At 35.4% G+C, this 27,874-nt stretch overlaps 1 protein-coding gene across 1 annotated transcript in view; it reads right to left on the reverse strand.

Annotated features, from left to right (window-relative positions):
• MAN1A1 (mannosidase alpha class 1A member 1) overlaps window positions 1–27,874 on the reverse strand; it is a 160,519-nt gene that overhangs the window by 63,766 nt on the left and 68,879 nt on the right. The window contains exon 5 of the mRNA XM_045544273.1: window positions 7,636–7,730. Coding sequence (XP_045400229.1) covers window positions 7,636–7,730 — 95 coding nt within the window. The remainder of the gene's footprint in view (window positions 1–7,635; window positions 7,731–27,874) is intronic.

The raw sequence follows: 27,874 nt of genomic DNA on the forward strand, positions 1-27,874 counted from the left end.
ACTCAAACATTCAATGTTGTTAGCTGAATATTTACAATGATTAACAATCGTAAGGGCTAATAAAGTGCTTTGATACCTGGGCTGATTTTCAAACATCTATTCAAACTATTTCATAAACTTTTAAATCAAACTTCATTAATTAAATATTTGAAGGTTTGACCCAAACTAACAACATAAGGTTGGTCTTGAGATTAATCACAGGAAAATGGATTGCTGGTTCATTAAAAACCTGAAGAAGTCAATTCCTTGAAAAGATTATTCCATTGCTGGACTGTGAAGGAAGTATATGAATTTATGTGTTCTGACTTGGTCTTAATCTAATTTCACAGCATAAATTTCAAATTGCCAAGGCTGATTCACCACCAATTGTGTGAATAGAGTGAACAAAGCTGAATGTGTAAAACACTAGTTCTGTGCATTCGAAAATGTTGAGATAAAAGCCACTTGGAAATTGTTGCATTTGAATAACTGTAATTGTCCTTATGTAAAAGTTTCCTGGTGAGTTACTGCTTACATTGCGGTAGATGTTGCAGGAGAAGCAGTGGTCATGCTTAAGCCAGTCCCATGTACTTTGCACCAGGGTTCTGCCCACCCCAAATTGAAGGTTGGGGAAGGCGTCATAACAGACTTCCCACATACCACAAGTCATTTTTTAAGGGATTTAAGAAACCCTCTTGGGATAAACTCTCTTTAAGTTGTCTACATATCACCTTTGATGAATTTCGGCACTTTGAATACTCATGCGCAATTTACCCTTAAAATGTAGGAACTTCTGGAAGTATAGCAAAACTATTTTAGAATACACACTTCATTATTGAGTGAAACATCAACCTGGTCACTCCATTCATATGTCAATTTTCTGCCTTTGCCCTACCAGAAGCCCAGCAGGTATCTGTGAAGACGTTCAGAGAAGGAGGGAGGGTATGTGTGGAACAAAGAGGAGGACCGCTGCAGCCTGGGTTCAGAGGCAGATATGGTCTGCTCCTTCCTCCAGAGAATAAAAGATACTTTAAAAACCCATTTTCCTGGGTATTAACTTCAATTATGACCAGAGAGGTGGGAAGAAAGGAAACTGCTCAGGCATCCTGAAGCTCTTCAAATTCCTACTGCCTCACAATGCATGACTAAGAACATCAAAGCTTCCTTTGTTCAGAACTGCTTGTCCCTAATGTCTCCAGAAAGGAGGCTATATACAAAGTACATTTAAAGTAAGTGTTGCTATACTGACTGTACACTTGCAATAAATAAATGCCTTTAGTTTGGTCAAGCTAGTGAGTGCCTGGCAGGGACACAGTGATCCAAAACTTGGTGAGAGAATTAAATAATCTAAGAGGTCTCTGTTCCCTCCTGCTCATTTGGTGGGAGCATAATCCCTGCCTCTGTCTGCTTTGGCCCTTGCCATGCCCTCAGGTACAGGTTCAGGTCATCAGCTGTTTATAACAAAGCCACTTTGCCTAAAGCCGCAAGTACGGCTTTATGGAAAGAGCTTTGCCTTTTAATAATTACTCAGAAGTTCTTAGTAAAAAATGTCCTTTTCTCCTTCTATGCTAAAATGGTGCAAAGTTTACTTGCTAGTCTCATTGGATTAAAAAAAAAGTACAAGGGGAAAAAGGACAAATAAACTCCTTTTGGGTAATTAATGCTTGGAATTGGCTGCTTTCCAGAAGAAGCAACAAACTGCTTAGAGTTAAGTGGAAATGTTGTGCAATTATTAACAAAAGTAAATTAATGATATATATATTTACTTATATATATATTTATGTATCTATTCTTTCATAATGAAATATTGAGAAAAGGTCCATAAATTAAGAATAATTCCGCACTTTGCAATATTTAACCTTCTTTTACATATTAATTAATTAGATTTTCACAAAAGCTTTATGAGGTCGTCAGGATAGATATTATTATTACTGCTGTTATTTTAGTTTTACTTATGAGAAGACAAACTCAGACAGTTAAGTGAACTGCCCAAGGACAACAGCTAGACTGTCAATGTCGATAAACAGCAGCATTATCTATGGTAATAATGTTCTAATGTTTGATATTAATAACTGTGCATGTCACTATTAAAAGCTTAATATGTGGTTGATTTCTATTTCCAGAAGAGTATAAGTGGCCAAATGAATTAAAATAGATAAAAGATGGAAACCCAATATAATAAAACATCTAATCAGGGAAAGAGAGGAAGAAACCATAAAAAAGGTTAACTTAAATACTTGGAAAGACTAACTTCTTTTTTTTACTTTTCTAAAGTTAGTAAACTTGTCTTTGAATTCTTAACAGATCCATAAAGCACATAAATAAAACACACACTATAAGATGAAGTTCTGATTTTTATGCTCTGGCTTATATCACTGCTACAGAACATTTTTAGGATGATTAAGCAATATTTTTGTCTCTTAGAATACTAGTATACCACTAAATCAGTTTGATCTGCTTATGTTCAGAAAATGTCTATTGATTTTTTTTACATTATTACTATAGTGTTAAAGTATGGAATTGTATTTTGCTTCATTTGAAAACATAATATACTTCTTTCAAACCTCAAACCAAAAACTTTGAAAAATGGTTAGCAAATTTAATAATGCAAAAATATTTATATTTCAACTGTCAAGTGAAAACATAGGGAGTTATAGGGAAATGATTTAAAAATATATAACCTATCAGACTGCCTTTCATAGTTGGTGTTTCTTAAAATTAACCAACTATAATCTAATATTTAAGCACTGTACACCACAAAAGTATTAAGAAACCCGATAGAGGGGCTATATCACCTTTTCTGAAAATATACATACTACATGTCTCATATAGGAATATCTTGCACTATCAGAAAACATCAAGCTATGTACTATTCTTAATTAAGGCCCTATTTCAGTTAAAGTAAAGCAATTTGCAATTTAATTATAATAACATAAACAGCAATGTAACTAATGATCTAGTACATGTTTTTGTCAGATAATTAGAATAGTCGGTAAATAAAGCTTTACAAAGCAGGAAATAAGAACAGGTAAGGGGGTTGTGTCTCATTTGTCACCTTGTTGACTAATGGGAATCTGAATGGAGATCACTCATTTCCTAGCGCACTCGCTGATGGCATGCACTAAAAGCACACGCTGTAGACAGTTCTACTCAGTATAACCACCAGGCAAGTGTCAGAAAAATCCACAAAGAGAAGTGATAAAATAGTATATAGCTAAAACGAACTCATTTATCAAGAAAGACAGAATAATTATTAGGAATGCCCAGACTGTATGCCCCGTGATAGAAATGAATAATGGGAACATTAACTACATTATTTTAAATTAAGAACACACTTTAAAAATAAACCCCAAATCTAATAAGTCTGCTCTACCTAGGCTTGACTTATACCTAGAAATGTGGAAATGGTGAAATGCTTGATTTTACAAGCCACAGAAGTGATTTCTCTGCTTCAGGTTGGAGGAAAAAATGCATAGGACCGCTTACTAATAGTGATAACAAGATCAGACATCAACCTACATTTTCACATTACAGAAATTGAATTCTACCAAAATCTAACATGTTAGAAATGCAATGGTTTTTCTTCGGACACAGGTGATATATAACTTTTGCATCCTTGTTTTGTGATTGCATTAGGGAAGCAAGCATGTTAGTCTAGTCAGGTACTGTGTATAACACCTAGGTTATCAAACGACTACTTGCTATTACATCACAATTCCAGTTAATTTACAACTTCATATGGCAGCCCTTGAATTAAGAATCTATAATAGATGTGGCAGAAAAGGCAATTTAAAAATATTTTTTTCTGAAAAGATTTTGGGACAGGGTTCCTAATGTAGTATATGAATAAATTACTTAGGTTCTCTGCATATTTTTAACTTGCACAAATACTGAAATACAGTTTGGCTTATTGATGTTTTGGTTCCAAATACATAAACCTCCCCTATTCAAAGTACTGCTTGCTTTAAATTCAACCCAGTGAGTACTTATTATCTCTCCTTGGCACAGAATATCTTACATTTGTCAATGGCATGTGTGAGTGTATAATATAATGTATAAAATATATATTCTACTTTACCAACCAGGCTGTGAATCCCCTGAGGGAAAGAACACGTCTGTTATCTTCTCAAATAAAGTGAAGCAAAAAATCTTCCCAGGACTTAGCACCAGAACCTTTTTATCACAGCAGGGACTCAAATAAATGCTTGTTTTTGACAAAGAAAGGGTAAAGAAACCAATTAGCTTTTGGCAATAACCTGAATACTAGAGGAATGTGAACAGATAATACCAATAAGTTCACATTGTTGTTAACAGAGAGATGTTGGCAAAGAGCAGCATTCATAACTATTTTCAAAATTGAGACAAGAGCAGAATTGTTGTCCTACAGCCACCAGCATGTTCAATGTTTCTCCAATCCTAATTCTTGCCAAGAGTTTCAAAGCCAGTCAATAGTGAATACATAGCTATTCTAAAAAGTATCTTCAAGCACTTTTTTCTCTTGGCTATCCATCTACATTCTCTTACTCTGAGAAGGTAATTAAGAAAATACGATTTTGCCAGATATATTTCCCCACCTCCTTTGAGACTTTTGCTGGTGACAGCCTTCCAAAACTAGAAAAGAAGCTCTATGCCAGCTGACCCTTCTGACTTGGTGCTGTACTGTGAAAATACAGAGCTTCAGAGGAAACAGCATACGTGTACAGGTGCCATCAACAGCACATTCTGAAAAGTAGTTCTATACATAAATATGAATGTCATTTCTTCCCCTACGGGAAAATTTTTAAAATGACAAATCAGCTTCCTGGACGGAAGGAGAGTGGATTCAATAAGTGTACTTGATTCAGCAAAGGGATAGGAGGAATTATAGTGAACTGACATTACAAATAATTTTGCCAGTGCTTATTACATGAATTTGGGTAAGTCACTGCTATTTAGTAAATGGGATTGAGAGTGAATAAAACACATTAAAAAAAATTCATGCAAGTTGCCAAGAAGAAATTAAAAGTATTCCTATCAGTTGCCAAATGGTTACCCAATTTCCTCTAGTTTAACTTGAAAACATCAGAGAATACATAAATGAAAATGGCACATTATTTTTCACCATATACAATTTTTCTGTCATTTTTGAAATTAAAAAAGTTTCAATGTAAAATATAATGCAAAATAAGGTCTTATAATAAACCTCAATGCCTTAGTTAATGAATTCCTGACAGAAGTAGACATGAAAGGTAATAGAGGATTTAGTATTTGATAGCTAAGTTTTCCTTTATGTACTGAAAAATATCCCCACAGTACTCTAGGAATAGATTTAATTAAGGCAAAATTCACTTGGCTGTTAGAAATAAACACTAAGTTAAACACACTTCAAAATAATCCAATTTCTTGTATATATTTTAAGAGAGGCCAGAACTATTTAAATGATATCAGCATCTTACAATAATTGACTCAACCTTTGCAAAGATGTGGTCCATACCCCTCTCTATTAGTTTTAGTAGGCTTTCATTCAATTTCATTATCTTCCAGGAAGCAATAGGAACTAGCTTCAGAGAACCTTTCAGTAGAAGGCTGGAACCATCATCATCTCCAGGGTTTTAAACTTGGGATTCTTAGGTCCTAGGCAGGCTTCCATTGTACTGCCAGCTTTTGGAAATTACATAAAAAATCATGCACTCAGGAGTATGCGAGGAGTATAAAATACTCAGGAGTATTTTATAAGGAGAAGACCATGTTTCATCAGAATCACAATGTGCATGGTCTGTGAACCCAGAAAGTTTCACAAAATAACTACTGAACTAGCCTACTTTCCAGATTACAAATAAGCCTCGAGAGTGACTGCTCCAAAGACAAACCTTGAGTAGCTGTAAAAGATTTAGAACCAGGTCTCTTGATAACCAATTAGTTTAGTGTACTACTTTGCTCAGATCATTTTTCTCAGTGGGCAGGTAAGAAAAAAAATGAGTGAATTGTGCACAGTACTTTTGTGACCACATTTTGTTTTAAGTAAGAGAGTAGTACCTTGATAAGAATACTATCTATAAATACAAAGTCTGAAGATATAGAAAGTAATATAGAAAGTCTGCATGAACCAAATAAAAAACTCATGGGCCTCCAAACAAACACCAAGCTGCTTCCAACCCAAGCTCAGACCCTCCCCTGCCTTATGACTCTATAGTATATGCTATGATCATCAAGCTGATAGAGAAAGCCTTTGGACTCCTTTAAGTGAAAAAGAGATCCCAAGACATCACATTATATAATAGGGAACTACCTCAATTTAACACGGCCCAGAGGTGTGGACTTCCCTGATACCACTGCCTCAACATGCCCACCCTGCTCCCAAACACACACACACACACACACACACACACACACACACACACACACACACACACACATGCACTCACTCTCTTCTAGATAGGTACAGGATGATTTCAAGGTATAGCTATATAACATTCAAACATTCAAATGAAAACAAAGCATAACATCTCACAAATTTATTTATTAAGGGAAAAATAATGAAATCATGATTAATTTCATAATTTTTCATGATCAATTTTAGGGCAGAATGTCACTAAAATAAATTAAGAAGAAATGTGCATTAATCCTGCCAAAGCACTCTATATCTTCTTGGTGTATCTAAAATAAGAAAGCATTTTCATTTGTATGTATGCATCAATGTGTGTATAAACATCTAAGCATATATTCTAGCTCTACCATTTATTTACTGTATGATGTTGGGCAAATTACTTAATCTCTCTGGGACTAGAGTTTCCTATTAGTAAAATGGAGTATTGACCTTACTGGATTGTTGTAAGGATTATATGTGGTAATTCGAGTAAAGAGCCTATCACATTTTATGATGACAGTAACAGCTATCAACACCATCATCACCACTATCACGAAGAGACACACTCTATTACTAACTTATGGGGAGGAAGGAGTTAAGAAGGATGCCTAAGACAAAACTCTTTATTAATGAAATGATTAAGCTATCATGAAAATTCAAACTATTCCCTGGGAGAACACTAGGAAGTCTGTTCAGCCCAGGTGTTTCATTGGGGCCACATTCTCAAGGACTTGGCATACTAGGGTTCTCCACCTGCAGCGGGTAAGACAGTTGGATTGACCTGGGTCAGTGGATCAATTGCCTTCTCTCCTTATATCTGTGGGCTGGGCTGCCTCAGGTGGTCCCAGTCTGTTACATCAGCTCCTGGTATGGGGGATCTGATTAGTCCAAGTGTTGTATCTCTGTAGCATCTCTGACCAGTAGCTTAACATAGTAAGTGCTCTGAACAATTTGCTTCCTTGGAAGTGAAATGCTTTGACAGCAACTTAAAAGATAATGGAATGCGCTTGGTACTTATGGAGAGAGACAGCATCACTGATGCAATGTCATTATGAAACAGGGAAAACCTCAAATCACGTCTGGCTTGAATGACTCTGTTGGGGTCATGCTATCCCATGACAGGGATCCACCTGAGGCTAAGGAACACTTACAAGCTAATAGCTTCCAGCACAAGCAGGATCTCAAGACTCCCAGTGGAGTCCATCTGTCACTGGCATCATACAAGTAATCATCCATATACTGTCTCCTTGTTAGGCAACAATCTTAAATATTTCACCTTAGAATATGTTGTGGAAAATGAAGAGTTTTACCTTTTCATATTCAGCAATGCCCAAGGTATTCCAGAGGGAGTATGAAATGCAGGTAGCAATTTTACCCCAAGTTCCACTGCTTTCTTTCGAAATATCTGAAAAGTTAAACAGTTAAGTAAGCTACTTTTGCAAGCAAAACAAAATGTATTATACCATTATCTCATAGTTAACACTTTTCCACTTAAAAATTTTAATTATCTTAAAAAGTGTTTCAAATTAATAGAATTACCTAATGAAGCAAGAATGGTCCAGGGACCACCACACTGTGGGGTAGTTATTCTGAATCTTGGTTGCACATTAGAATCATGGGGGGATACTTTAACACTATTGATGTTTGGATCCCACTCCTGAGATTCTAGTTTCGATGGTTTGGGGCTCCTGGATCAGGATTTTTAAAGCATCGCAAGCAATGCCTAGTGATTTCAATGTGTATGCCAGGGAGAGAACCCCATTGTCGGAGGGTAAGTCTTGGACTGAGAATCAGGAGATTTGGTCTTAACCCACCTTCAAGTCAGCACAGTTATTCACCATGGTATAGAGAAAGGAGAAGTTTTAAAAAGATATATTATTATTACAAGTAATCTATGTCCTCTCAGCCCCTTGCAGCTTTTACTTTCTCTAATGTTAAGTTAGGAGATATGGAAAACACAAAGTCAAATTAGGTATAGATTCTGCCCGGAGTTTAGTAGGGAAAATAATAAATGCACATACATATCTAGAACACAAATAAAATGAGAGCAGGAGATGAAATCCTGTAGGTATTTAGCTGAGCTCAGTAAGGCAATTTGGTAGATATAGCACTTAGATGAGGGCTGTGTGCAGCATTTTACTGGGGCTCATAATACCAGACACTGGGGTAAGGCGTGGGAAGTAAAGGGGGAATCCCTGGGAAGTCAGTGCAAGCACTGAAGGTGGCAGATGGGGGCCTGAAGAATAAACAAGGAACAGAGCACCAGGCAGGTGCCTGGTCCCTTCTCCTAGAAGCCGTATGATGGAGCACGGCAGGTTGGGAGCTTACTATTTCCTTGTGCCTCCTCCTCAAACAAGGGAGAAGGAGGAAGGCCGGAGGAACCCTGGAGAGCATGGAGAATTGAAGCAAATTCTCTCAGCCAATGGGGACGCATTCTTTAAAGCAACTGTTGAAGTCACATGTAGCTTCTCCAGAGGGATGGGCTCCAGTGCGTAAGTCCTGCTCTAAGACCTGAGCCTCCCCACAGAGAAATCTAGGTACTTGGGCTCTCTGACTGAAGGTAATCCAGTAATACCAATCCTGAGGCTACTTCCCAAACCCTACTCTTTTGGAATCCAACTCTCATTTAGTAGTGGAAGCTAAGAAAGAAATGAGTTTCAATATAAAACTTTGGTTGACAATCAGTTTAGATAAATTGACATTCCTTGTATGCAAACTAAGACATACATCTGTAGCATATAGAAAGTACTAAAAAACAGAGGTGCCATTTTTCCCACAAATTATTATTATAACTTTCATCAGAGGGGACAGTTTCCTGTATCAACCACTAACAGTGTATGGAAAGAGAGGAGAAAGAAAAAATTGAGCAAAGGGTATATTCTTCCTTCCTTTTCTCTGCCTTACTCTAGAGAATTCCACGTTGTCTTCTGCTGTAAGGATTTATTCAATCACTGCCCAGCCATCTGTTGACTGTCTGGTTTCTACCCAACTTTTTAAAGTGTTAATTAACTCCTTTTCAAGAAACTTACATAAGACATAAGTTAAACTATGTAATTAAAACACCATCTAGGATATAACCATACGGCATGGGAGTTAGGGGCTCATGCTTTGAAGCACGGTGCCTGTGTCTGAATCTCAGCTCCACGTCTTCAAATGGGACAATCTTGGGCAAGTTGCTTAATCTCTGTCCTAAGCTTCTTCGTCTATAAAATGGAGATAACAATAACATTTACTTTTTAAATGTTGTGGAAAGAATAAGATATTATATTTAAAGGCTCATAGTAATCACTCTTAAAGGATAGTCATAGTTTTTATGGTGATAATGATAATAGTGTCACCCCAAGGACTTGGCTTTTATCCAATAGCTGTTTTGGTGCCTTCTACGTACTGAGGTTCATATTCTCTCTCCCTCCCTATGTCTCTCTCTGTGTGTTACTCTCCACCTGCATGCCCCTCCCCATACATACTCTTAATCATGAGCATTTATTCTCAAGAGCTAAGGCCTCATTTCTTACCACTTATTTGCATTCCTGAATTCAACTTTCCATTTGAGCTCTAGTTCCTTACTTCTACCTACGTACACACATCACAATTTGGGGTCTTGTTGTCTTCTGAAACTTAACATGTCCAACACGGAATCAGTCATTTAAAATTATTCTAGGAAAATTTCCCCAGTTCCATCATTGACATTTATTGTTTGGTCTCTTGGACTAGAGAAAGCAGGCATTTTGACTTCTGATTTATAGCTCTTCAGTCACAAAGTATCATTGTTAATTCCTCTGAAATGTCTTGTATACAGCTCATTCCCTGATATAAGCATAGACTATGTTCTCATCACCAGGTACAGTGAAATTTATGATAAAAAAGAAGGCCTTCCTATCTAGCCTCCCATAATCTTTCCTTGTTTCCATTAATCTGTACCTATATTACCAATTTGCTCTTTTTACCATACAACTTTCTTGTTCAAGAAACCATAATGATTCCCTCTGTTGTCTAAAACATTAGGTCAAAACTGTTCCACTGACTTTTCAGCCACCGCTCTGAATCAGACTGTCTATCATCCCCTGTTCCCTCAAAGACTGCTCTGGCTCCAGCTTTTGAGTGTTCATAGTCTCAAGCATTCACGCAAATTCAGTCCATCTTAGCATCTTTATTTATACAGTTCTTTCCTTCTGAAACACCTTCTTCTTCCTCCTATTGGCCAATCCAAATTTACCCATTCTTTAAGGCCCAAATCATGTCTCAACTCCAGGTCAAGATCCTCACTGTCTGTGAACTTCCACACTGACAACTGGTATCACACAAAGCAGTATATGATTATAGAAGGTGAGATACAGATCTCAATGTTTTCTTGTGTGTCCTCTCTCGTGTCCCCTAATAATTCTTTTCTTTCTAAAAGTAGAGAAAAAGACCTCAATTTCTCCTTTGCTGCCTATTATATATCTCCAATCCAGTAATTATCTATTTAAATTTATTGATATTACCATAGTGCTATGAGTAGCAGGTGGGAAGATATTTATATTCTCAGTTAACATGTAGGAAAACAGTGGTCCTTTCCCATCTCAAGATTTTTGCACTTGCAGTTTCCTCTGCCTGCAAAGGTCTTTCCCTAGCTCTTTGTATGCCTGGCTCATTCTTATCTTCAGCAATCTGTTTATATGTCCTCTCTTATGATAGGTCTTTTCCTAACAACCCCACACAAAGTTGGCCACCATCATTTATTGTTTGTCATATAACCTTGTTTATTTGTCCCTCTATTTATCACATCCTAATTATTTTATTTGCTTACTTGTTTATTGTTTGACAACTCTACTAGATACAAGCTCAATGAAGGAATGGACTTTGTCTTGTTCCAGCATCCAGCAAAACATCTGCTTGTCAATAAATGTTCATTTAATAAATGAATGAATCAAAGATTAATTAACATATCTGGGGCATTGTAATAAGAAACCATTGACACAAAGTGCTTTGTCCTATTCCACTAGTTGCTACTATTTGCAAGTAATTATTATTTTAACTTTAAATATTCTCAATCTTGGACTCAATTATAAAATATTTTTGGACAATTAACCCATTGATGCTTTAAATAAAATCATACATGAGGCTGGATCAATTTCAATTCTTAATGTTTGATTTGTTCTCTCCTCCTGAGATCTGATGAGAGGTTACTAGAGGAGAAACCCAGATTCTAAAAGAGAACATCTTTCTACCTAAAATAATGAGCATGTAATAAAACTAGCTTATAAAATTAATATTGCTAAAAGCATGAAGGAGACATGTCACAAATCATTCTAAAGGGCAATTAAGTTTTAACTAACACATCTTAAATGATGTGTGGAACAGCACACTGTTGCAAAAAGTACACTAAATGGTACTTCAGTGCCTCTGAAAACTGGGACAGGTATGACGGAGAGTGCACCGGACCTGGGCTGGTCACTTGACACTTCTGGTTCTCAGTTTCCCTGGTAAAATGGAAGAGAAGGGCTGATAATTCAAGCTAGTATTCAGAAGCCACAAAACTAGCACCAAAATGTGGCTGGCAAAAAAGCAAGGTGAATTATCATTTTTTAAGACTGGAAGTGTTAATTTGCCACCCAATTCTTAGTCAAGCTTGGATCCCAGGGTTTGTTGGTACCTATATTTGGTAGGGAGGATTTTATAAAGTTAAGAGGGCAAAATGAAAAATGACAGTCATAAAATGTAATCCCTACTGATAATAGAAGACATTTTTTTAATGACCATTAAAAGAAAACAGAGTTTTTGTACAAGCAGCAATCAGTTAAAGATGGGCTGACATGTTATGATCCAGCAAGAATCTTCTAAAAGATTTTGCATTATAGAGATTTTGATTACATTCATAGTAAAAGTCAGAACTAATATAACTTGCTGAAAGAAGGGCGGTAAAATATGATGAAATAGCTCTTTCAAGCATGTAACTAACAAATAACTTTAAATAAGAACTATTATGGCCTAAAGTTATGAATTTCAAAATAACTACATCAAAATTGTATGTTTTCATTATACTTAAGTAACATCATCACAATCTTACTGCTGTTTTTGATTAACGGTTTAAAAACTTCAAAATATAAAATCTATCAAATAAACACATTTATCTTTTCACTTTACCCTTACAGATAGTATTAGACAAGGCTGTAAACAAGATGTATGGCTTTCTTTGCCTTTCTAGTTTGCAGTTCCCTAAAGAACTATATAAGAATATATACATGCCAGAGCAAAGAGTAAGGAAAAAAGAAATGAGTAAGAACAGATGGCTCTGGAAAGAAACATTTTTAGTTCAGACATGCTTCAGTTTGAAATGCACAATCACTATCAAAGCCTTTCTTCAAATGCTCATGTTGAAAACTTCACTGTTAAAAGATCAAACACTAATTCCCCATTAGTATAAGCAGAGTTTACCTGTTACTCATTTTCACTACATAAAGCTTTCAGCACAAGATGCCATTGATAAGATAAATATCTTCAGCTGAAAATAACCCATATATCAACTGAGTTGATTAACTTGCACGTACTATGGGCTAAATTCAATGACTCAACTTGTAAGTACTTATTGAGCTATTCTGGCTTTTCAATTTAGAGTGGAACCTCAAAAAGTTTAATTATCAGAATAAAGATATGTAAAAATAATAAATCCAGCAGCAATTTAGAGCCAGAAGAGACACCAAATGTCATCTAGTTTTCTAATCCTATTATACAGATGAGGAAACTGGGGTTTGGAGAAGCCCTTTTCTCCTAGGTAAATGCTCTGATGTGGGACGGTTTGCTGACAGCCACAGCCAAGTGAGTATCAGCTTCCTGCCATCTCATACCTGCCATCCTTTTAAACCGGAGGGACTCTCGCCTGTGGGCATACATCTTTCCTGCTTTTTTCTAATCTTCCTATTCTCTCTCTTTAATTGATTGAAATCTAAAACTGAAGTTGTCTTTTTTAATGAAAGAATTAAATGTTGAATGTTCTAGTGCATAGACATTTTATGCATTATGAACTACATTTTTCTTAAAAAAATGGTACATTTAATTAGATTACTGCTTTTGTCAATTGTTTTTCTTCCCTGTGATTTGATACAACAAAATTCAACTTTTAGCCTTCAGGAATTTAGATGAAAAGAATGTTATTTATTTTTCCAAAAAATAAAAGCAACTTATTTATTCAAAATAAAAAAAACAAAAAACATGCATGCTAACCTGCCAATAACCATGGGTTATAACCAAGAAGAATCAATATAACTGTCTCTCAGACTTGCATCTACTAATATATGAAAGCACAAAATTTAAACAAAGGAAAAAACTTCTGATTATAAGTATAATTAAAAAATCTAAATTAGAATGTTCTAGTGTATAGACATTTTATAATAGATTTATCTAGCTTTTTAAAAATATTTATTCTCATGAAAAAATTAACAAGTAGTAAAATCTTAAAAAGAAGTTGCTTCTATACTAGCCCCTAGTCAATATGACTAAATGTTGATAAATGAATGAGTAAAGTTGTATCCTGATATTGATTTTTTCCTGACAGATGACTTTCTTTTCATTCCCTAGTTCCCGAGTAGAGAGTATTTATAAAGTTAAGAGAGCAAGATGAAAACTGGGGAGAAATACTGAGGAGAATTTCACGCTGTTGTTCAGGGCAGGCATATCAGCACTGTCACCATGTGCGCAGCAACAAATGCCACCTACTCCTGCTGCGTGTCCCTGCACACCAGCCAGAGTGAAGGCCGCCTGGTGACAGGCACACTGAACTGGGAGTCAGGAGCCCTGGGGTCCAGGTCAGGGCTTGCTCCTCACCATCCCTTTAACTTCTCTGCCTGGTATTTAAGGCCATGGGCTTGTCTTATTTAATCTGTCACAATGAAGATAGGTCACTTCACTGCTCTAATTTTCTCTTTTGTAAAATGAGAACACTAGGTAAGACATTTTTTGAGGAACTTTTCTGCTCTTAGGATATAGTTTTGAGACTCAGTAAGCACTTACTATATGTTTACCCATGTGGTAAGGTCTATAGAGAGACATACAAGAAAAAATAAGATCCCTGATCTCAAAGAGCTTATAACCAGGAAGGCAAGTCAGCCACATAAAACTATATAAGCATAAAATATGCAACAACAGTGTAAACTAACATATAAGTAGAGAATCGATTATGTGATATATGCTGTAACTGTGGGAATAAAAAAAAGTGAGTTAGGTCTTAGTGGAGAGGAAAGGCTGGAGAGGCGGCGCTTACGTGGGTGCAGGTGTGTGCTTATTGGGGGTAGGTCAATAGACAGCAGTGTGTAGCTTTTCATGATAGAGAAGAGGTGGAAGTTTAGATTAATAGGTCTAGAAAACGGTAGGAAAGAAACAGACAGATTAAATAAGACAAGCTCTTGGCCTTAAATACCAGGGAGAGAAGTTAAAGGGATGGCTAACAGAGTACATCAGATGTCTTAAGGAAGTTCCAACACTCTTTACCTTAGTGCCTCCCACTTATGACAAGTGGAGTGATTTCTGGGTCATCAGTGTTAGGAGAAATAGGTATTTCTCACTGGTTACGGAACTTTTCTAAGACGCAAACATACATGAATGACAACACTAAAAAGCACTATGTTGGCTATCTGATAGAAGGAACATCTTGTGAAATAATTAGGGCCCTTCAAAACAAACAAACAAACAAACAAAAAAAACCAAAACAACAAGAACAAAAAAACATTTCCCAAGAAGAAAGTATATGTTTGTGGTAGAAATAAATGAGGAGGGGTGTGGGAGGAAGAAATAATGTGATGAAAATTATATGTCCTTCTAATACTCATTCAATATAAAAGTTAAAAATACACAGAAATGGGAGTGGAAATCCAGGGGCTCTACAGCTCTCGTGCTTAGAATTATCCTTAGGTGTAGCACACACTGTGTTATCATAGACATTCTAATTCCTAAAACACCTGCTCAAGAATAATGAATAACAAATAACAGCAAGAACAATAAATAACAGCAGAATAATCCAAGCTATTATAATAATCCAAGCTATACAGTGCTGAAAGCTGGGTTGTCGTCAAGCTGCTCATTCGATCTCCATTTACTTTAAATGGGAAAATCACCAACATGAGTTTAGAAAAATAAGCAGTATATAATATTGAACAATATTTAAAATTATATGAATATGCCTAATAGTTTCTGAACATACACTTCACATCAACAGGAAAGCATCTTTGTTTTAAAAGATATAATGCCTACTAAAGAGATGGAATTATGAAAGCATATATTCTTCTATCTGGCTATGATTTCTAATAGAACTTGCAGAATCCACATATAGAGGTTAATATATGATGTCATAGTGTTGAAATAGGGGCTGTTCTATTTACTATTCTTCTTGCAGGCAGACATCAGAAATCACTTAAAATATACAAAATCCAGGCTGGGGAATCTTTGTTCAAAAAAAGATGAGGAAAAAAAATGACAGCCTCATCTATGCAAGTACAGTGGGGCCTTTGTATCCTGAGTTCCACATCTGTGGCTTCAACCAACCACAGATGGAAAATATTAATAATAATGGTTGGATCTGTACTGAACATGCACAGACATTTTTTCTTGTCATTATTTCCTAAATACAACCATTTACATAGCATTTATATTTTATTAGGTATTATAAGTAGTCTAGAGAGAAAGTATATGGGAGGATGTGCATAGGGTATATGAATATATATGACTATATGTATATATACCATTTATATAAGGGTCTTGAGCATGTGTGGATTTCGGTATCTGTGAGGGGTCCTGGAACCAATCCCCCACGGACACTGAAGGATGGCTGTACATTGTGATTCCCTGACATTTTTGACTTATGAGGCAGTCTATATGCTGGTGAATTTTTCCAGTTCATTGAAGCTCACCTCTGAAGAGCTTCAAAACATTTATAGTTTAACCTTTTAATTTATATCAGTTTTAAAAACATGTTTATCTGTTTTTTGATTTAGTGAATGTACAGTGATCCTAAGGACTCAGCATCACCATTACATGCAGACTGTGTGATCTTGAACACTCACTGAACCTCCTTCTATGCCTCAGTTTCTAAATATGTGAGTAGGGAATCATTCTCCCAAATTACAAGGTAGTTATTAACACGATTAAATGCACAAGTAGTTTTTTAAAGAGCAATAACAGTTATCATCATTCTTCGCTATAAGATAGTGGTTCCCTCAGGAATAATAGAAGAATATTAGGCCTTTTGTCCACACACTAAATGGTCCAAAAGCTACTGAGCTATTATGTCTGCTTGCTGTAGTCCTACTGCTTCTTTCTGTTATTAGCTATCAGTTCGTTACAAAGAAGGCTTCTCATTGTTGTAGTGTATTCGTTCTTCTAAGGTGCTTATTTTGTAAACAGTTGTCTGCAAGAGGGCCTGAGAAGTCACATGTCTCTTTTGTGTCTACCTTATAGTGAAGGACATGAGCTTCAGGACATGTGCCCTTTTTGTGAGCTTTGGGACATATGCCCAATTTATAGGAGGGAAAGGGCAATGAATTACCATATTATTTAGCAGTAACAGTTTGCAAATTTATAAAGTAAACAGAATAATTATGTGCACATAGGTTTTGTTTTCTTTTTAAAAAAATACACAATGTAAGATACTCCTACATTCTATTTAAGCAGATGTAAACCCACCTGGTTTGCATCTAATCCCATTAGGCTGGTGCCTTTTTATTTCTGCATAACCATCCTTTATCAAATATTATACACTGATAACTCTAAACTGCCTTTGAGCACAAAGCCCATATGTCACCTGATGGATGAACATTTTAAGTTATCAAATGGTGACACTGCTGGACAGAAAATTTGGCAGCAATGCTATTTTTGTCTTATATTTGTGTTCCTCTAGGCAAGTTAACTAACCTTTCTTAGCCTCAGTTTCTTCATCCACAAAATGCAGAAACATATCTTTGCACCTTACACAACTCAAAAAAGTTTTTTGCCCCACATTAAAATTAAATTTTTATTTTTTCTTATTATACAGTGAATATATTCTCATTACTGAAAATCATAAAATTAATAAAAAATATAGAATCCTATTAATCCTGTCTACTCAGACACAACTATTATTAACATCTTAAGTGTCTAAATGGTATGGATACATTTTTTTTGAAAAATGGCATCATTCCATATATACTACTTTGTAATGTTTTAAATCCACTCCCACCCATTTAGTCTATATTATATACAACATTCTATACCAGGGGTCAGCAAACATTTTCTGTAGAGGGTTAGGCAGTACATATTTCAGGCTTTGCTAGTCATATGCTTTCTCTCTCTTGTTTATTTATTTATTTTTCTTTTATAATCCTTCTTTTATAAACATCAGTCATAGCTCTGGTAGTACAAAAACAATTCTCAGGCCGAAATTAGCCAGAGAGCTGTAGTTTGCTGACTCTTGTTTCAGATCAATGGATTTATTTCTGAAACTTCTTTTAAAAAAAATAGCTATATAGTACACTAGTTCTGGTGTAATAAGGATACAGCAGAACCTATTTAGCCAGTCCTTTACTAGTTGACCTTAGGTTTTCATTGTTTTGACATTATAAACAGCTGTGGAATGAATATCTTGCACATATTTGTATATATAACTATTTCCTCAGGTTAAATGTTTAAAAGTACAACTTCTGGTCAGAGGACATTCACACATTCATTCACTCACTACCTATGCTTGTAGGGTCAATGTAGCCACAGACAGAATGTAAATAAATGGGTGTGTCTGTTGTACTTTGCTGACCCCTCGATTATGTTAACTTGATTGACAGCCTCTTAAATATTTTTCATTTAAATTAAGAGATTTTAAAATATTTTCATATATCCTATTTCATGACAACACTGCATCTGCTTTTAACAGATCAGAGTTATATTCTTATAGCACTATAAACAATTCAATGAAACAATGCCCTGTATTCATAACAATCATCACCAGAATATCAAAATGTCACATGACAATATTTTTCTTATTCAAAGAGTTTTGAAAATATCAAATTGAAATAATTTGGCAGACATTTCCTCTTTAAAATACAAGTGTAATAACAGGAAACAGTTTATCTTGTCCACTGCAGCCACTCATGTAATATCTTAATGTCCTGTGTTTTTTTTTTAAAAAAAGCTTTTTATTTTTTTTATTTTTTTTTTTTTTTTTGAGACAGAGTGTCACTTTGTTGCCCGGGCTAGAGTGAGTGCCGTGGCGTCAGCCTCGCTCACAGCAACCTCAAACTCCTGGGCTTAAGCGATCCTACTGCCTCAGCCTCCCGAGTAGCTGGGACTACAGGCATGTGCCACCATGCCCGGCTAATTTTTTCTATATATATTTTTAGTTGTCCAGATAGTTTATTTCTATTTTGAGTAGAGACGGGGTCTCGCTCAGGCTGGTCTCGAACTCCTGACCTTGAGCGATCCACCCGCCTCGGCCTCCCAGAGTGCTAGGATTACAGGCGTGAGCCACCGCGCCCGGCCTAAAAAAAGCTTTTTAAAGCTATCATACACACACATATTTCAATTTAGTTTAAATTTCCTAACCTAAGTTACAAATTTCCAAAAAGGAACCTCTTTTATAATTGAGTTTTTTAAAATGTCAATCCATTTACTGAACAAATATTTATTTAGTGCCTAAGTGCTATACGCCAGGTCACACGAGCACTTGGGATACGTAGCAAACATGGTGACTGTGGTCAGTGACTCACAGCAACGCTTGACTTTGAAGTGTGACACTGGAAAAACGTCCACAGAGTGGTAATTCATGATACACTGGAAAAGATCAAGTAATAACTTCTATTTCCTCCTCAAAAAGAAAATGAAGACGAGTATAATACTGTGAGTACTGCACAAAGTAATCACACAAATCCTGGCCATCAGTCTTTCCCCATAAAACTGGCACATGTATCACAGACACACAGAAAGAGAATTGTACACAACTGTGAAGAAAGTTTTCATTTAGGTGCTTTTGAAGATCTTAAATTCGGCTTTAGACAAAGCAGACTTCCCCCCCAATATGATTTATGTACATTATATGGACATCTTTTCTTCCATGACTGATCAACATCTTGAAGGTTATTATTCAGATAGGGATCATTCTAATAGCTAAGGAACTGATCTATCAGATTTGTTCAAAAGAACTAGTTCTCACAGAAGAAAGAGACCACAGCACTGTGTGTTTAGAAAAGTAAGATTCAAAGTACTGAGTGGAGAAAACACAGGCAAGCAGGACAAAAGGGGAGTAAGATGAAAGTGACAGGATGGACTGCAGCCCAGTTCCTGGGCCAGGCGGCGGACAGAGACTATGAACAAACTCCATAAAATCAAGGTGCAAAAGACAGAGTTCAGCTACTTCAGCATTACACAAGTAGAATGCACTAGTTAATGTGAATGCTGAAAATCTGACCTGCTATGACATAGAATAAAAGTGAGGTATTGTCACTCTGGCCTTAATTTTTAGTCACTCCAAGGCAGTACTGCTGAACTGTTGAAGACAAATGACTCAGAACCCTGGGAAAAAGAAGTTATCTTTTTAAAGGGGTTTTGATAGAAAAAGAAAAAGAAAAATGTTATGGTGAAGTCCAACATGGATCTTTGATATTAAGGAAATAAGATTTCAAAAGGCGCTTTAAACATCTTCATCATATATTAATGATAGAAATTTGTGTCACATATTCTTCAGAGATTTTAAGAGGGCTCTTTTATCTGCTTTATTTGCTTTATTTAACTGGAGTTTTTTCTAATATAAATGAAACCTCAAGTGGTTTAATGCTCCATTTGATAGATACAATGTTTGTAAGAGTTTAGAAAAGGAGCTGTATTATGATCTCTAATAGAAGAAATGTTTCCCTCAATTCTTGACCTTCTAAATTAGGACATGATTTCCTAAACGGTGGTGACAGCCAAAGTATGATGTGTATATATATATTTTTAGCTAACTTTCTATTAATAAAAAACAATTCTGTTAATTGTAGAGAGGGAGGTTTCATGGTCCTAGGTCAGTGGTTCTTGAAGTGTGTTCCTGGGATGGGCAGCATTGGCATCACTGGGAACTTGTAAGAAACGTAGATTATTAGGCCCCACCCAGATCTACAGAATCAGAAGCTCTGAGAATGGAGTCTATAAATTTGTGTTTTAAACAGCTCTCCTTGGGATTCTGATGCATACTACAGTGAGAACCACTGACTTACGTGAACTCAGGTAATTCAACAAGAATGGGAAATAAACTGATTGGAAACAATACTTAAATCAAAATATTTGTATAACACCACAGGTACTATATTATTTCTGCAGTGAACAAAGCAAAAATATTTAATAATCTTTAGCAAATAGTACAAGAGATTAAACCATGAGACGCTGAATTTGCAGTTTAATAATCAACTCTCCATTTGCTGTTATATTTAAGAGCAAATAGGACAATTTCTAAACAAATGGCATGTAATCACTGTATAATTGCAGGCTTTATGTGCTTGCTGCTGTTGTTTAGGAGCTTATTTTATTATTAAGTCATGTCTCTAAGTCATTTAATAGCATACAAATGAAAAGATATGGTCAAATTTATGAGGACAAGAATGAACCTCCTGTGACTACTTTACACCACATTGAGAGTCTAATTATTGGTTCACAACACAGCATTTAGTAGTTTTTTCCTCTCTTCATACAGACTATGTTGCAAGTCAGCACACAATAGTATCCAGTTTCAAAGGGCTGTTATATGTAAAGTAGCTATTTTATCTATTTGTGATAGTTCACAAATAAATAACACTGTTTTAGCATAGGACTGACCATACAAGGTTAAAAACATTTAAAAAACAATTCTTTTTTAACCGTGAGAGCTATGCTAATACTATACATTTAGAATACTATAACTGAGAAACATCCGTAAAATGACATATGGTTTTTATTAAATGTGAAGAAAATTCACATACAACTTTCTTGAAATACAGCTTGGGATTCTTTTCATTAAAGTTCTTAATAAAAAAATCAACAGGAAGGAAATGCAAACTAGTAGATATATGTAAATATTTCTTGATGTCTCGATCCCGCAGGAAACGAAAAATTTAAATAAATAAGCATTTAAGAAGGTTTCCTAAGATCTTTCTAAATTCTTTTTACACCAGCTAAACTTCATCTATCAATGATTGATTAGAATCTACAAGGAGTGGGGAAATCAACATATTGAATTTGTGCTGGTTGATCTTTTTATATTTGAAAAATCAAATGGACATTCACATTTGAATAATCATAATATGGTGAGAAACCAGAAAATTTCCCACTAAGATCAGGAACAAGGCAAGGATATTCCCTCTCGTTACTGCTTTTCAATATTGTACTGGAAGTCCTAGCTAACACAGTAAGACAAAATAAAGCAAATAAAAATAAAAGGTATACTGATTGGGAAGGAAGAAAAATAAAACTATCTTTGTTTACAGATGACATAATGGCTTATGTAGAAAATCTGAAAGAACTGACAAAAACTCCTGAAAATAATAAATGATTACTGCAAGGTTGCAGGATATAAGGTTAATATACAAACATCAATTGCTTTCCTATATACCAGCAATGAACAAATGGAATTTGAAATTAAAAATACAATGCCATTTACATCAGCACCCCCCCTGCCAAAATGAAACACTTAGGTATAAATCTAACAAAATATGTACAAGATCTATATGGGGAAAACTATAAAACTATAATAAGAAAAATCAAAGAACAGCAAAATGAATGGAGAGATAGTCCCATGTTTATAGATAGGAAGACTCAACACTATCAAGATGACAGTTCTTCCTGCCTCGATTTTTAGATTCAATGCAATCCCAATCAAAAAAATCCTAGCAAGTTATTTTGTAGATTTCAACAAATTTGATTCTAAACTTTATACAGAGCTGGGTGCAGTAACTCACACCTGTAATCTCAGCACTTTGGGAGGCTGAGGTGAGAGGATCACTTGAGGCCAGATGTTTGAGATCAGCCTGAGCAATGTAGTGAGACCCCATCTCTACAAAAAATTTAGCCCCAGCTACCCAGGAGGCTGTGGCAGGAGGATCACTTGAGCCTAGGAGCTCAAGGCTGCAGTGAGCTATGATTGAGTCACTACACTCTAGCTTGGGTGATAGAGTGAGACCCCATCTCTAAAACAAACAAAGAAAAACAAACAAACACAAGTTTATGCAGAGAGGAAAAAGCCCACTCAATACCGAACAATAACAACAAAGTTGGGGGACTGATACTACCCAACTTCAAGACTTTCTATAAAGATACAGTAATCAAAACAGTGTGATATTAGTAAAAAGAATAGATAGATGAACGGAACAGAATGGAGAGACCAGAAATTGACCCCACATAAATATAGTCAACTGATCTTTAGACAAAGGATCAAAGACAATACAATGAAGAAAAGATAGTCTTTTTAACAAATGATGCTGGAAAAACTAGATATTCACAAAGAAAAAAAAAATGAATCTAGACACAGACCTTACACCCTTTACAAAAATTAATTCAAAATGGATCACAGACCTAAATGTAAAATACAATTTTATAAAATGCCTGGAAGATGACACTGGAAAAAATCTAGATGACTGTGGGTTTGATGATGACTTTTTAGATGCAACACTAACAGCACAATCCATTGAAAGAAGGCATTGATGAGCTGAACTTCAATAAAATTAAAAATTTCTGCTTTGCAAAAGACACAGTCAAAAGAGTGAGCAAGCAAGCCACAGTCTGGGAGAAAATATTTGCAAAATGTATATCTGATAAAGAACCATTAACTAAAATATACAAAGAACTCTTAAAACAAACATCCCGATTAAAAAAATGGGACAAAGACCTTAACCGATACCTCACTAAAGAATCAACACAGATGGCAAATAAGCATATGAAAAGATGCTCCACATCATATGTCATCAGGGAAATGCAAATTAAAACCACAATGAGATATTAAAATGTACTGATTAGAATGGTCAAAATCTAGAACATTGACAATACCAAATACCGGTGAGGATGCAGAGCAACAGAAACTCCCATTCATTGCTGGTGGGAATGCAAAATGGTACAGCCACTTTGGAAGATGGTTTGGCAGTTTCTTACAAAACTAAACACACTCTCACCATACAATCCAGCAACAGCATTCTTTGGTATTTACACAAAGGAGTTGAAAATTTATGTCCACACAAAAACTTGCACCTGGATGTCTATAACAGCATTTTTAAGACATATAGAATATTTAAATATACCTTATATCTGAATTATGCTTCCTTTATGTTGAAATATAATCTATAATTTATACACATCAAGCTAATTCAATACATTAAACATTCTTTTAGAAAAAGAGAGAGTAATCCAAAATAGATCTCAAGCTTTAAAATAGATTCCACTAAGGTTGGCTATACTTCTGGATAATCCTTAAAAAAATTTATGTATTTAAAAATATATTTAGATTTTAAAGACACACAAATATAAACCCTTCCACCCCAGCACAAACACACAAATATATAGCCTAGTATAATACCATAAGACATACACCATAGTAACCACTATCCAGATCAAGAAATAGGACTTTACCAGCCACCCTCAAAGTCCTATGTATGTCCTGTCCCATTATACCAAATAGTTCTTCCCTCTTTCCAAAAGTAACCACATCCTGGCATTTACTGTCTTAGTCTTACATTTCTTTATATTTTACCAACCAATTCTGCATCATTAGACGCTATAGATAGCCATGATCATTTAAAAAAAACTGTGACTTTTAAGCCTCTTACTTTAAACCATACGCCATTTTTCTCTTTCTTTTCCTTATAATTTATAGGGACAAACTTGGGTCATTTGAACTGTAGGAGACACATTCTGTGTTTTCCTGATTGTATATGTGTGGTGAAGTTCAACACATTCTTCTTACTGTATTTCTAACAAATTGGAAGCTGGATTCAGAGACTTTATCCCTTTGGCAAGACAATAGGTGATATTTTATCAGGAGGCACTTAGGAATAATTTTAAGAGACACTTTGCTTATCTACTATTTGGTTACCAGTATTACAGTTCATGTATGAGAGGGAAGGTATATGCCTGATTCTTTTTCTTTATTTACCAGTTTACAAGGTAATAAATTGCTTCTCTGTCATTCTTTAAAGGTGATCAATTACTTTTGCTTTTTAATATCATTATGAACTTATTAATTTATTTTTAATTTATTTGTACTTTTTATTAGAGATGTGGGTCTTGCTATGTTGCCCAGGCTGGCATTATACTCCTGGGCTCAAGCGATCCTTCCACCTCAGTGTCCTGAGTAACTGGGACTACTAGGCACACACCACTGAGCCTGGCCTGAGCTTATCAACTTAAAAATACTCAATGGGTTTTAATGTATTACATTTCTTATTTTTCCTGAAACTCAAAATTCTCATTTTTGGCCAGTGAAAGCCTCTTTCAGTTGGCTCCTGAGTCCTTTGACATTACTCTAGTCTAAGTCTTTGTTAGCTTCCTTGTTATGAGGTTTGATGTTTCAGACTAATCTTGTACATTTCCAATTTCAGTCATTTCTTCAAGAAGCCTTGGTTAGTGGAAAATATTAATTCAAGGCCACAATCTGTGTGTCAGAGATGTTCATATGTACTGATTTCATCATAGTTTCTAGAACTTTTCAAGAGAGACACATACACATATGCATATTTATGCTTTTAAGATAAAATACCTCATATGCTCATACTAATATTTTCAATTATAATTTAGAACTATCATGTTTTTCAATACCTTTACAATACAATTCACCCATTTAAAGTATACACTTCAGTGGTTTTAGTATACTCACACTAAACCGATTCACCACAGTCAATTTTAGAACATTATCATCATCCCCAAAAAGGAGCCCTATGTCTATTAGCAGTCACTCCACATTTCCCCCAACCCCCCCAGTCCTAGGCAACCACTAATCTACTCCCCTTCGATATGGATGTGCCCATTTTGGACATCGTAACAGTATGTGGTCTTTTGGTTGTCTGAAGCTTGTTGTCTGGTAGATTCATCAGGAAAGGCTCCTGGAAACAATATTCCCTAAATTCATACATGGTGATAATAGTTTGCCTGTGTCCTTTAGACCCGAAAATCAGTTATTATGGATATAAAATCTTTGCTTCTCATTCTCACCATAGCTTCCAGAATTACCCAACTGGTCATTAAAATGGGAGCTCTATTTGTAATGGAATGCAATCTACATGCAAATTTGGGGTAAGAAATGAGTTAAGACTGTGGCCATTTCATAAGTCAACAATAGTGCATGTTCCCAATTGTTTCTGTGTCTATTGCAGTGTACTGTTTTCCTTGAAGTGCTTCTCTACTTTTTAGCATCTCCCTTCTACTATTAACCAACCACTTTCTCTTCCATAGAGCAGAAGATCTTTCCAGGGGAAAAAGATGCCCAACTTTTTAAATTCTTTTTCATTCACAAATATTTACATATCTGGGCTACCTAAGCATTGTATAGCAAGAAGCACAACTCCACATTTCACCAGAGGAGTCAATGTGTTTACATCCAAAATGGGTTAAGAAGTTTTGAATAATAGGAAGAAAATTTCTCCTGCCACACCCCTCCCCTAATTTATAACATTCTGTGAACTTAAAAATCAGTGTATCATGGTTCCAGAAAATTGGATTTAAAGGCATTCTTAAAAGACATTTATTTCACATTCTGTTATTTAAATCAATGAAAAAAATCTTAATGTGATGCAAGGTTTTGCTCTAAGTAAGTAATACGGTGAGTCAACAGGGTGTAAGAAATCAGAATTCAAGATTCTAAGGGCCATATTCTTTCCATTCTATAAGAACTACTTCTTAAGTTCATTAGGTGGATGTCTCCTAATACAATACAATGACTATTTCAAGTAGCCCCCTATTTACAAATGGTTTCCCTATAGGCTAAAAATTTTGCAATTTTTCTTACAAACACAATTATAAGTAGTTAGAGCCTCAGATTATTATATAAGAGTCCACTTCCATTACAGGTGCTCAGACAAGTAGCTAATATCCCAAAACTGGAAGGAGAGGCATTGTCTTAGGGTGGAGAAGGAAGTAAAGTTAAAGGAGATATTATCAGCTTTTTATCACATCTATAGATTCCCCAAAACATTTTTTAAAGGTTAAATATTTCAAAAATACAGACAATTCAATATCTGTGTAGCCATAACCAAGCTCTAACAATTCATATCATGACTAGTCTTATAGTCATATTTGCTCTAGATTTTTAAAAATACGGTAAAATGTAACAAATTTTAAAAAATACAATTTCTAATTATCCTGGGTAAAACAAGTCTAGATTTTGATTTGTGAAGCCTCATCAGTTTCTGGTGTAGACTGTGTCCTTCCCTTTTTACAGTCACCTCTTTTATCTCTCAGACCAGGTTTTCTTTTTTCCCTGGTTCATTAAGGAACAGCTTTTCTCTTACTCTATTCTTCCTCAAGTAAGCATGCACTCTTTTTGAAGTTTCTTAAGGGCCATTTACTGCTTGTAACAACAGAAAAAGGGCTCTTTGCTATGTCTTCCCTAACACCTTCTTTCAATTAGATCCTGTAGGCAAAGACAAAAATCACTGATCCTACCGGGTGCCTCAGTAGCCCCAAATTTCCTTCTATATTAGTAATGAACATAAACTTTAATTATTATATGCTTATCTATAATAATTATTGTAATCAAAAGTGTGATACATTTACCACAAATAATTCTACTCTTTTGACTTTTAAATGGTTGATAAAGGAAAACGCAAAGAGATTACAAAGGCCCAAGTTATTTCTTTAACAATACAAAATACATGTTTTTTTTCTTACATTTCAGAATTTTATGGGGGTACACATATTTTGATTACGTAATTTGCTTTCGTACAGTTTGTGTCAAAGTTATAAGTGTACCCTTCAGTCAGTGTGCACCGTACCCGTTAGATGTGAATTTACCCATCTCCTCCTCCCCATTCCTACCTACTTGATTTCCCCTGCATTTTACTTCCATATGTGTACATTAAGTGTTAATTGATTAGTTTCAATTTAGTATTGAGTACATCTGGTGTTTTGTTTTGTTTTTTTTCCATTCTTGCGATACTTCACTAAGAAGAATGGCCTCCAGTTCCATCCAGGTTGTTAAAAAAGATACTAGATCACCACTTTTTTTTTATGGCTGAGTAGTGCTCCATGGTATACATATACCATATTTTATTAATCCATTCATGTATTTTGGGGCACTTGGGTTGATTTCACATCTCTGTGATTGTGAGTTGTGCTGCTGTAAACATTTGAGTGCAAGTGTCTTTTTCTCTTTAGGTAAATACCCAATAATGGGACTGCTAGATCAAATGGTAGGTCTACTTTTAGTTCTTTGAGATATCTCCATACTACTTTGCAGAGAGGTTGTACTAGTTTGCAGTCCCACCAACAGTGTGAGTGTTCCTATCTCTCCGCATCTACGCCAGCATTTGTTGTTTTGGGACTTTTTGATAAAAGCCATTTCACTGGAGTTAAGTGATATCTCATTGTGGTTTTGATTTGCATGTTCTTGACAATTAGAGATGGTGA

The sequence above is a fragment of the Lemur catta genome, chromosome 2, assembly GCF_020740605.2.
Source record: "Lemur catta isolate mLemCat1 chromosome 2, mLemCat1.pri, whole genome shotgun sequence".
Taxonomy (NCBI): Eukaryota; Metazoa; Chordata; class Mammalia; order Primates; family Lemuridae; genus Lemur; species Lemur catta.